General features: G+C 35.3%; 1 protein-coding gene and 1 long non-coding RNA gene across 2 annotated transcripts in view; both read right to left on the reverse strand.

Moving 5' to 3' along the window:
• The window catches only part of LOC121412114 (plexin-A4-like), a 92,732-nt gene that overhangs the window by 49,409 nt on the left and 30,039 nt on the right, over positions 1-13,284 (reverse strand). The window contains 8 exon segments of the mRNA XM_041605020.1: positions 5,535-5,771; positions 6,762-6,861; positions 7,444-7,620; positions 8,393-8,526; positions 10,384-10,498; positions 11,290-11,444; positions 11,677-11,867; positions 12,738-12,831. Of these exon segments, the coding sequence (XP_041460954.1) occupies positions 5,535-5,771; positions 6,762-6,861; positions 7,444-7,620; positions 8,393-8,526; positions 10,384-10,498; positions 11,290-11,444; positions 11,677-11,867; positions 12,738-12,831 (1,203 nt within the window).
• LOC121411672 lies at positions 1,853-4,337 on the reverse strand. Its single transcript, XR_005969521.1, has 3 exons — positions 4,241-4,337; positions 2,459-2,597; positions 1,853-1,880 (listed from the first exon to the last, which is right to left on the reverse strand). It is a non-coding gene; the product is annotated as an uncharacterized LOC121411672 (long non-coding RNA).

Consider the following 13,284-nt stretch of genomic DNA (forward strand, 5'->3'; position numbering starts at 1 on the left):
TCACAGTAACTGGTTTCATGTGTTGATATTTGATAGTACATTACTAGTTATCATGTTAATATTTGCATGAACCAAATTTCTGTGATGTGCAACTTCTCTTATCTGTGAACAAATCCTGATTTTAACTTCAAGTATAATTTAAGAAATAAATATATTTTTAATAAATGGTGAACATGCTCAGACGATATTTTCCAGATCTACAAAAGAGAAAGATCATTATCCTTCAAAATCGTAATTTCTGCAAATTGAGACTGACTTGCAACTGCAACAATGGGAGATAATAAAGTGAAAAATTCAAGTGGAAATTAGAATAACACATTTTATGGTGTAGTTGTTTATAATACGATATCAGTCATTAAAGTTGTAGATTTCCTGCAAATGATTTATTTCATATGGATTTATCATAAGTCATTCAGATGTAATCATATATACACTGCTTTTCATTTGTTGGTGATGCTGCATGTCTGACATTGCATCTTTTATTGTGAGACTATTGACAGGTTGTTAGCTCTGGCAAACTACAAACCACTGTCACTTTGTTAGCTAACAATTGGATGAGTATTGAGTAATGTCAGAGGGAATAAGATATCAGCTCTCTTTTTAGCGGTGAAGCATAGCAAGTTTGAATATTTTCCGTTACCTTTTTTTAAATCTACGAAACATATTTGGATTCTTAAATTGTGAGATGTTTATCACATCAATAGGAATCGACTTGGATTTAGATGACACGAAACCTTTAATTCCTATAGTAGTATGTTCAATGTTCAGAAGACCAAAATTAACCTCATAGCAATCATGGCAATGGAGCTGGCATTGAGGTAACTTTTACAGTGTGGGACAATGGGGGACAAACTGGAGAAAAATTGATCTACAGTTATGTTGTCACCATGACTATCGGTGCTTTGAAATTACTGCAACATTGTGTCCTCGATTTGAAGTGAAGTTGGGACTCGAAGACTGGACTGATGTTGCGGACGTGCCTGAGGTTGATGACGAGGAAGTCTGACCCACGTTGTGGACATATGTCACCATTCTCCTGCTCAGTTTCTTCCTGCTTGGTACAGGCTTCTCCTGGTGTGTCCACATCAAAAACAGGATCCAAGACTGAACTTGTTCTGTTGACAAAAAAATCATATGTTCAAATTTACTTCATATGTTTTACACAGAATACTGAATACTAAAAATCGACTCTCAGGTACCAAGTCGATACAGTCTTCTTTTCTTCAATTCATTAATATTCTTATCGTCTGTAGTTTTATTCTATATTACTTTTTTAAGGGGCGGGTTACTTTTCAGAAGGCAAATGGCTTTCACTTCAAGGAAATGGAACACCTAATAACCTGTACTACTTTGCACAGGTAGTCAGGTACAAATATGATCAATCATATTAAATGAAAATGTGGATGTATATAATAATTACAGGAAACGGGTTGATGTAAACATGAGAGAATGAGCCAACCATCAATGTATAATCTAAATTGATTCGTATAGTTTGTACGAGAGCTCTCATATCCACCCTGCAGAGTGCACAAAGTGCAAATTAATACCATAGCTGTTGCCTGACTGTTTCCTGGTGCAAGGAATTCCTGTCAGAACCCCAAAACTAAACCTGGGTCAAGTGCAGCATAATATCAGAATTCATATCTACAAAATAAATTTCTTCGCATGAATTCAAATTGGTATACATATTCTCTCATCCCTGGGACAAAAAACAAAATAATGAATAACTTACTCTCGACTATGTATGTATAGAGAACTAGGAATTCCATTGCCTCTCTGTACTTGTATTTACGTGCTTTGTTTGAGAGAGCTCCGTCACCAATCTTCCACTCCATTTTCTGCCTTTTTTTAGGTAGTTGTCCCTCACCTCGCTACGTCACCTTAAGATGATTAAAAAAAAAAAAATCTAATTCCTGTAACCTCTGAAAATTTTCATTTCTGTTTATGACTCATCTCAAGTCCTACCCCTACCCAACCCGCCTACCCCCGAAATATTTAAATGCGAAAATTAACAATGTGCTTTTGAAAGTAAAGAATTTTGCCTCCTTCATTTTTTTTATCTTGTAAAAGTGACGTGATATTTATATTACGTATTTGTGAGGGGTTGGTATAAAGTTTCTGGTCCACATCACAAATCAAGGTCTCTTTCTACATTTACATACCCTTGCTCTTATTTCTTATTTACTTTCCGTTATTTTTTAAATTCAAAACACTATAGACTATTTTACACATGTGGAAACAATTTTTAAAATGGCCATAAAGACCAAAACTTACCATTGATATTCATTGAATTATAACAACCGGGAGGTAGCTGCAGTTGTAAGATTGTGAACTTGATTTGCTTTCAAACATCCACATACTCTTTTCTAAAGATGTTTATTCAATATATTTCTTCATATTGATAGTGAAAAAAATCGTAAAGTTTGAAAAAAATAATATGACGTTAAACAATACCAACCTGAGATTACAAGCTGACGCCCAATGTCATGTCATACATCGCTTTTTACTTCTGTGTCCTTAATCATCTCCAATCTCTTGTCATACAGGTTTGGATTTTCCCACACTTCTAGGATAAGGGCTTCCTCCATGTCGGTTATCTGTCATGCAACACATTCCATATAAATGTTATTAGCAAATAATAACAAAGGTTTTAAGGAAGAATTGCAAAAGCGTTTCGGGAAAGGCCAGTGTCCAATCAGCATTTTTAATGCACAAATAGAAATTCTCCTAAACAAAATGATTTCATTTGTTGTAGAGAAAAGTGATCGTCTAGAATTTTTTTCAAGAGGTTGAAATAATACATTTTATCATTTGAAAAGTACATGTAAAACATAGGGTCATGCTAAGAAAAAAAAGATTTTGCCCCTATATGGCCCTATATTCTAAGCCATATAATGATTTTTTTTGGCATATAATGTTTATTGAATAAAATGTCAACAAATTATGTCTTCTCTGTATGGTATACATACCCAATCACTTCAGCCCCACCCCCCAAAAAAAATACTAAATAAAAAATAAACCAATGAAAAAAAAAGAAATTACACAAATAAAGCAATCAAATTTGGGGACAGAAATGTGCAGATTAATAAGTTATGCCAGCACACAAAGGATATATTTCATATTGAAAAAGGGTCACTTTTGTTCTGGGGATTTTTTTCGGCAAGCCACACTTTAAAAAATGAAGTGCTAATTTAGCACTTACAGAATACAGTGCTTGTATAGTCACTAATAGTGACTGCACTAGTGCTGATTTTTTAGTTCAAATTTAAACTAGAAAATTAGCACTCGTAGTGCTCGTTTTTTACAGTGCAGTGCCAACCCAAACCCCTTCCCATGATCCATCGCCCCCGATTGAGCGGCCCCTGGATAAATTAAAGGAAAGGGCGATCATTTTACTTTCACCACTCCTGATCCCCTCTTTGTCTTATTATTAATTCATTGCCACCCTCCTATCTGCAGTGCCACTCTTGCTGCTGACAAAAAACGACCCAGTGCCTCTCTCAAATAGACCCTATACTATAGGGCCTAGTACTAGGCTAGGCCAGTACTAGTAGCGGTAGGCCTAATTCAGTAATTGAAAATTCATTCGTTCAGAGCCTGAGGTCTAACGACGTTAACTTACTTAGGTCTAACATTAGACCTAACAGGTCTAACTTTTGTGGACGTTATTGGTCTAACGTTAGAATTTTACTTTTAGATCTAACTAACGTTAGGATCTATTTAAGCCTAACGTTAGTTAGACTCGACTACTAGTCACTAGTCCCCTGCCCTAGTCTAATCTAAGTCTTACTTTCTTTAGTAGGCCTAGATCTAATCTAACGAAGTTAGGCCAGTCACCTGGATTATCGAGTCTAAGACTAACACAAAACAGTAACATAGGCTAAAGCATAACGTTAGACCTAGACTCTAGATGTGACTAGGCTATAGGATAAATATCTAGCCTATCTAAGTTAGATGTTAAGGTAGGCCTGACTTTTAACATTTCTAACGTTAGAGACGTACCGTAGGCTTAGTAGATCTAATTAACGTTAGACCGAGTCTATCTTCTTACAATTAGATTTAACTTAGGCCTAGTATTAGGGGCCTAGGCCTACATCTAAGTTCTAACGTTGTCGTTAGGCCCTATTCCACATTATTATTTCCGGTCTTATATTATTTGGCCTTATTTTCTTGTGCTCTACTTTCTGGGGCTCAGTTATACAGTATGCGAAATGACACTTGTTCTTAATTAGTTGCTTACCAGACCAAGAATGGCAAGATCAAGTCCTCCTTCACCTCTCTTCAGCAGGTTATACACGTAGACCTACGTGTACGTGCGATTTTGCATTTAACACGTAAACTCCGATAGACTCTCACCGCAGGCCATTTGTCGCTTGATCAGAAAATATGTGGGCAATGACGTAATTTATCTGGACGGTGATTGGCCAGAAGTGAAAAAACCATGTGCCGTGCTCTGAAAATGGCTTGCTGATCGATCTGCAAATCCGGCAAATTACGCCGTGTTGTACAACACGGCACGGCACCGTTGAAGTGGAAACAGTTTCATAGGATTTAGTGGTGATCGATTTTTTTTGCCGTGCCGGATTGCCGAAGTGCCGTGCACGGTCGCCGTACCGGATGCTATGTAAACGGGCCTTAACTTTGTTACCTTACAGAAGCCAATACGTGAAACTTTAAGACATAAATATCCATAAATGGATAAATGTAGAAGTCACCTTTAATTTGACTTAAATGTTGATATAATATTTTTCCCTCAGGAAAAAAGAGAAATATTCGGTTTTTTTTGGACGCCCTAGCTCCCCCACACACACTGACCTAAAGACACATACACTGCCAAGCACGGCAGATCAATTCATTGTGTCCATCTTACTTGTATCACAGGCCTTAATAATTTCCCATAGACTCGTGTGTTAAAGTGGCACTTTAAAAATTGAATGTTTACTAGTTCTAAAGTGGTGATATATCTTTCCAATTTGGAAAAAGGAAGTTCAGTAGGTACCCTCCCTAGAATCAGTGTTAGATTGTCAGTCATATTCATTCATTCTTGTCAATCAGCAATATCAAATTTAAAAATCGAAAATGGGTTGGCTCGAATGAATATCTTTTGACTGCCAGTTGTAATTAGGCCAGTGTAACCTTCCCGGTGCACATAGCACAGGGAGGGGGGGGGGTGCCAAGCGATCAGAATTAGATGAAATTATTCAGAAGATTTTTTTTTTCTTATTTGATGTGATGAGGAATGATACAGGTGGAAGGGCTATCAAACAAAGATATAATGACTCATTCTCGGAACAAGCTAAAACTGTTCACACTTTGATGTGAAGAGTTCAAGCCAGATTTTTGAGCATCATGGTATATAATAAACAGCTAAAACAAAATGCAAAGCAGTTCGCTTCTGGAGTCATATTATTAAACAACTGTTTTTTCTTGGCTGAGGTATATTTTCTCTGTGATCAAAAGGTTTACGGTGATAATTAAGCTTTCATGATTTTATAAATTAATGAATCTTATATACAAAGTATGTATGCCCTTACATTTATATTCAGTCGGCGGTTGTTACTTGTGAAAATATTGCTGTCTCCATCAAAGCTTTCATACACAGGATCTGGGTAGTATTCTATTGTCCCACCATCGATGATGTAACCATCAAAGTCAAAGGTTAGGCTGGCTGTCATTGAATCTGGTGCTCTTCTCATTCTGGTCGAACTAGGATCATTATCAGGAAAACTTGGTGTGGGACATATTAGAATGGTGGCAGTTCCGTTGCACAGCTTTAAGGATTGCAAAAAAAAATATATGTGAAATTTTCAGTTTAATGACCACTTGTTTGAACTAAAAAATGTATAACTTCTAAAGATAAACTAGGGAATTGATGTTTTTTGCTTTCCTAGGGAATTATAAAACCCCATTTGGATATTAATCAGCCAGATTAGAATGAGATTAATTAACAGCAGACATTTTGCAATACCACTGGAAAATCCATTATGGTAAAGTCATCTAATTGCCCTTTCACACGGTAAAACAAAATGTAATTTGAATGATTCCAGTGAAAAATAAGGCTAATGACAAATTTTCAGCACATGTGACACCAAACTGGAACACGATTAGAATCATGAATGCTAATCACAATCAAGAATGCAAATTCTACTCCGGAGGTGAATTCCAGCTAAGTCTCACTCAAATTGTGGTACAAATTTTGCGTGTGAAAGGCTTGACCTTCAAAAGATCTTTTCGGGGCAGTGCTTACGTGACATTTTAAGCACTTTCGTATATAATACAAAATCATGCACTCATCATAGTTTGTAGTTGCGATGCAGTGCTTTGATATCACCAAGGACACATACCATTGGGAATTAGAGTTCAAATCACAGTTTTCGAGTGAGCGTGTGAAAGGTCCGATGATTCTTAAGGCGAATTGCAATCATTATTACAAGGATGATTCAAGATTCACCTGTGAAAATTAAGGCCCTTACTTTCCCTGGCCTGACAGTTGCCCGAGGCTATGCAAGCTTGGCCTTAGGATGTCTTACTTTTGATCGAGTTCACCCCTTCCCCTTCACTGTCTTGAATACAGGTATTCCAAATGCTGATAGAAATACCAAAAATATTTATGTCTCTATTGCTTTCAGGGAGGAGGCAGGTAACATTAAAAAAATAAAAAAAATAATAAAAAAAATAAATAAAAGACAAGAAACATAATAACACATCATAGCCCACTACTGATACATATTAATGTATTCATGTACACAAATCTATCATACCTCGTTATTGCTAGCATTGGTAGCAAGAGATGTAACTACTATCAGCGGTTCTTGGATCAGATCAAATCTGTCACCAGTTAGTATGATATCAAGACCTCCTCTGATTAAGAAACAATAAAATTTATATTTAAAATGATAAAAAGATATGAATATGAAAGTAAGCTATATTTTTTGTGATTGTTCAGACAGTTAGATATGAATACCCATAACTAACCTCAATTAACTGATAAATCACCACATACATGTACATCGGCATGCTCACTTTTTATGAATACCATGATAAAATAGGTGAAGGGGGGGCGGTGAGTTAGATACAATGAAAATAATCCTTGGTCAAATAATTCATATATTCTATATAACATATAAACAGGCATATATGAATGAAATCAACAGCTTACTGATAATATATCCTGCTTATGAAAAACTGCAAATATCTAGAATGCCACAAGTTTCTCACTCTACATCCTATCATTCTTCAGTTTCCAATGTCATTCTGAATCTTGTTTCATTTCAATCTATTTCTTCAATCCAAACTGAAATGCCTTGTACCTTGTAGTCATTTTCCCTGAAGTCCTCCGCAAGGAAGTGTTACTCGGGGCTGACGAGAGTGGTGGTATTATCTATAATTTGAGGGGTTTGTAGTTTGCAGATGAATACAAAATAAGAATCCTGTCATACTTACGCCATGATTGTTGCTGTGGTATCAATGTCATCAATTATTGGATTTGGCATGTAGGTGAACTGGTAACCATTGAATTCTCTTTCTACTCCATCAAATGCCATGGTTAACGTTACAGAAACTTGGTTATCTTCAGATATCTCACTTGTCATACAGATTGCAGAAGTCCCTTCGACATTGCTGAAAAAGGAAATTCAAAAAGCACATTACATATTTTTTCTGTGACCCAGGTTCTTAACATGTCTTATATTTTTTGCTCTCTCTTTCTCTCTCTCCCGTATCCTTCTCCTCTTTCTGCCTCTTGTCTTTCCTTTCTTCTTATTATCCCCCACTCTCTCCCCTATTTCTCTATCTCTTATTCATTATCTTTTATGGTATTACATATATGTATGTACATTAAAAAAAAGGAATTGAAACTAAGAATCATTTAACAAACTTAAAATTATTATTTATCATTTTTGACATATAAGAACCCCCCGCACTATCCTATATTCATTTTCTAAAGGAAACAAACATTTAAAGAATATCTAAAAAGCCTTCTGCATACCCTCACCTTTTCAAAAATATTTTTGTCCAAAACTATAACTTTGGGGAAGACTCTTTCCTTTCAAGTCCTGCATCTTTTGAGTACTTAGGATTATTGAAAACTTTTAAAACCTGAAGTAAATGAAGATCCTTATAACTGATTGAATTTGTACCGTTCAAATTTTATCAAATTAGTCTGACAGGCTCTCATAAGGGACAGATTATAACATGGAAGTTAAAAAGTTTCTCTGCAATTTCTGCACGGCTTCCTTTCCCCATGATCTGTGACTTCACTCTCCCTTTAATATTTCTTTATCCAAAATTAAAATAGCATTGGAAGTTGATTTATGCAGACTTAAGCAACTAATGAGTATGAGGTGGATTTAAAAATGAAATGAAACACCCTCTTTAAAAAGGATTTACTTACATTACTTTGCAATCTGCATCACCGAATCTTGCAGTAATATCCCTTCCAGTGTCCAAGTTCTCCCCACTTATTGTGACTTCTGTACCCCCTGCCACTGGACCTTCTATAGGGTCGAACCCTGTTAACGCAGGATCCTTAAAACAGCAACCATACGATATGATATTGTAGAGTTTTGATTAGTTAGTTAAGAAAAAAATAATATGTTTACATACATCATATAAATGCATCTCTTGACACAATGACTTCTTATATTATTTTATGAAGCATTGTGATGTAGCAGTTCTGACTCTCGCCTTGTAATCAGAGGGTCGTGTGTTCAAATCCCACCATGATATAGCATCCTTTGGCAAGGTGTCAATCCATACTTTGCCACTCTTGGTACCCGGATGAGAAAGCCTATATGTAGTATACCAGTCAGACTGCAGGTCCCAAGAAAGTGGCTTCTTTCATCCAAGTGATATTCATAACTTGAGATGTTTTGCATATTTAATGAGCTTGATGCAGACCAAAACACCTCTTTTATTTGGTCACTGCTGCTCTAATTGTGCATCGAATTTCATGAATTTGGTACCATTGTAAAGAAGAATTATTCTTTCAGGTCATGTGTTTGGATTTATTCAAATATTTTGTAATATAGGTTAAAATTTTGATCTAAAATATGCTATAAAATAAATATTTTCACCAGACAGAAGCTGCTATTTTCACACTTTACTTTGTTTGAGCCCAAATGATTTCTATATCATGATAAAGCTGAATATGTATGCTTTGAAGTGATATAGGTTTCAAAATAAGAACTGGTTTAATCGGGTCAAGATCACACTTTTAAAGCAGTTTGAAAACAAGAATACTGCACTCTGATTGGTCAAAGAGACCACACAATGGCAAATTCCAATGGTTCCAGTGCCTGGGTTCGTGGGAAGGTCACACTTCCCATGTGGTAATCTCCTCAAATACCCTGCGGCTGTTGTTCTGTGAACCTATCTAGCCAATCAAACTCTTGATTTCATGCAAGTACAAAATTTCAAAAATCTTGTCTTGTACCGTGGTGGGAATAGTGTGATCTTGACCCGATTAAAAGATGCCGCATATCGAGAGTGGCATTGTGTGAAAGTACAGAAGTTCAGCTTTATGGTGATATAGATATCATTGAGGCTCAAAACTAAAAGGTTTTGCACAATTTGCAAAAGAAAACAGAGGAAGAAAATTCCGTTTTGAGGCACATTTTCAGGCCAGAAATTTACTTATTTAACAAAATATTATAAACAAAATAAATGACCAATATGAAAGAGTAACTTTATCTGATGGTGCAACTCTTGTTGGAATGTTCCCCAGAGAGTGGAGAAGGTGCATACATTGTATGCAGGCATGGAAGAATCCGATGACCGGGTAATAATATATCTGTAAAGCGCTTAGAGATGTTATTCCAAAGTATTAAGCGCTACAAAAATGCGCCTATTATCATTATTTATTAAAAAAATATTAATGACAGACATCCCTGTCTACTGGAATGGAAGAATCCGATGACCGGGTAATAATATATCTGTAAAGCGCTTAGAGATGTTATTCCAAAGTATTAAGCGCTACAAAAATGCGCCTATTATCATTATTTATTAAAAAAATATTAATGACAGACATCCCTGTCTACTCTGAATAAGTAATCCACTCATGAAAAGTATTACTTGGAAGATTAGTTAAAAGTATCCACCATACATGTAGATCGTTCTGCATTACATGAACATCCGATTTTACAAATATAATAAGTTAATAAAGCTTTAATTAGAGCATAAAAGAGTTTCACTTTTGATGTTTCATATGAATGATAATAAAAGATGGGATAGTAACATCGGCAATGCATCCAGAAATACAAATGCCATGTACGTGTATATCCCGTCTACAATTTAAACATTTCATTGTCATTTAGCGGATGTATACTAAATTAAATCTCCCATGAATATTAGGGTTACACAAAAATAAGAAGAAATCCAACTTACCCTATACTGAAAATCTTGAGTACTTCGCCCGGTCTTATCTCTGTTACCAGACATCACAATGATTTCAATGGGTCCTGATAATACTTCGGTAGATATACTTGTCATGCAACTTACACTAAGGAAAAGCAAAAGAATATTAACATATGACATGGAGGTACATGTATATATCTAGAAGGGTAATAATGCAAATAAAGCTCTCTCTCATCCAACAGTGACTTTCAAACCCACTGAAAAAAGTATCTTTCTTGTCATTTAGAAAGCTAGATATACCATAGGTGAAAACAACGAGTAAAGAAATATACAACAGCTAAGGACTTCAACACAGGACGGCTTGAAATGCCACTCTTTCCAAGAAATAAATTCAAAGTGTTGCAGTTGGTATTTTATCTCTATTCAACTCAAGACAGTGCCCTCCCCTACCCTCTTCCCCCACTATTTTTTTTTTTAAACCCGACATTTTCCATCATTGCCATTGCTTGTCAATTTAGCTGTAACCAATTGTTTAAATTCATCTGGTTGACATACCACGATAAAATGCGATAGAAGCAAGATTCCAGATTTAACACGGAGGAAAGGTGATACCAAGGAAAATACAATAAAATGCACAATCAGTTTTAATAGACAAAGATAATAGTCAGCTCAAAACGGTTCCATGACATTTGCTCTTGCGACAACTGCTCCGATGGAAAAAAATGTATGTTAAGCCAAACATAAAACCTAACCTCCAAAATTAAATAAACCCTTATCTTTACCGATATATTATTCCAGTCCAAAAACTCTATTACAATCCTAACTCTAACCCTGAGACATAAAAACAAGAGCAATTGTTGCAGGAGCACATGTTCTGTCACCACTAAAACACCCATATTAATGGCCTAAAAATTGTTTGTATCATTAGAGATTTACCTCTGTCCTGGCTGGTAATATTCATCCATGCCAGTCTTATCACATTCCAAGTCTTGAATATGAATTTGAAGAATGTCCTCAAATACGACTCCCAGATCAGTTCCGATGACTTCTAACCTGGTACGGCCACCAATTGGACCTGACATTGGGTTGAACTTGAAGAAAATAAAATATATATGATGATCTTATTTAGTTTTATCTTATCCTCATCATAGAGTTGAAAAATATGATTGAAAACTGAGAAGATAGTTTGTAAAATGTCAAAATGATGTATTCTCTATGTGAGTCTATGAAGATGACAATTAAATACCAGGAATCTCTATTGGGTATCACCAGTAAACCAGTTTCTATTTCATCTAATATTTTGTATGAAGAAAATTCTCTTACTTCAGTTATAACTGGCGCTGAACATTGCTGCGTCTCATTCTGATGTAGAAAGCCATTATTCTGGCAAACATCACTCTGAATGACATTGCAGTCATCACCGCACCAACCACAGTTCAAGAAAGACGGAGTAGTTTCTTGGGATAGGCAACGACTGCAACTCCCACCATTAACTGAACACTTATAAAGGGTGACTGCAAACAAAAGAAATTAACATGTACGAAATCTATCATAGGTCTTTCTTCAGACAAAGAATTTTATTTTTGAAAAATAAATGCCACTCAAAAATGGGTTCCAGTGTACAGTTATCTGCAATGCTCTTATCATAACATAACAAATATTTATACATTTTATAGCATTTACACAGTTGAGAGTAATAAAATGAGCCCTATCTGCATCTATTTTTCCCCCGTTTTTAAAATAACTTTATAACAGAATGTTGCTACATACACATTGAATGTCTCTCACAGTTTTCAGTAATAAATAGTAAACTGTGAAATGATTATGTCAAATTGTTACTATTGTAATAAAAATAAATGATTTATGCTAAAAGCACAAAAATGGTGTATCCTATTGCTGGAAATTCAAAACAGCAGGTTAAGTTCTCAAAGGCTCAAGGCATTCATTCACCAAGGGGAGGGGTTCTGAATAGAAATGATCAATATGGACTATTATAAGAATTATTGTTACCTAATGTCCAAATATTTTGGCTTCCAAAATATCAAAGAATTGAATCCCATATTGTGTTGTGGAAAAGCCTTATGCATTCTGGAAGCCATTGGAATGGGAGATGAGGTGACCATACCAATATGACAACCTATTCCAACTACTTCCAGAGCCCCTGGTGGGTGTTTCATAAAACTGTTCATAATTTACGAGCAACTTTAGGAATGAATGGTGATCCTTACATGCAAACATCAATGAAATTTTGGTGCATATATTATTTACCACAATAATGGATCCCAAGTTGTTCTTGTAAGTCGCTTGTAACTTACGAATAGCTTTATGAAACACCCACCTGGTGGGCCTAAATGTGCACATATTAGACACCTATCATAGCTTACCATAAGTATCTGAATGGTCGTCTATCATGTTCTGACCGTTCCACTGTACAGAGACACTGATGTTCTTCTGGAGAGTATTTTCACCGTACATGTACTGAAAATGAACAACCAAACACAAAAACAAATTCTTAAAAATTGAAACATAATAACTGAATTTTACAATATATTTCACATAATGCAAACAAGTACAATTCTTGAAAGTTGGAACATAATAATTAAATTTTACAATATATCATATTATCTAAACAAGTACAAGACCCAGGCTGAGAAATTGTTCCTAAGCAAATAAAGACTTCACATAATTCATAATATTATTATATTTGAAAATACTCTACTTAAATCAGAATGGCCTCAAATTTTGAATACTTTTTACTAGAAATATAAGGTTGCTTTTGATGAAGAATTGCAATGTCCTCTATTCCGTGCCCTTCAGATTAAAAACCCCAAATTCATGAATTCATGAAATATATCACACACATAATCATATTGCCCTTTTTATTATTCCATGGCTTATGTATTATACTTTGCCATAATGAAACATTTACAG

This window comes from Lytechinus variegatus, chromosome 3, assembly GCF_018143015.1.
Source record: "Lytechinus variegatus isolate NC3 chromosome 3, Lvar_3.0, whole genome shotgun sequence".
In the NCBI taxonomy this organism is placed as follows: Eukaryota; Metazoa; Echinodermata; class Echinoidea; order Temnopleuroida; family Toxopneustidae; genus Lytechinus; species Lytechinus variegatus.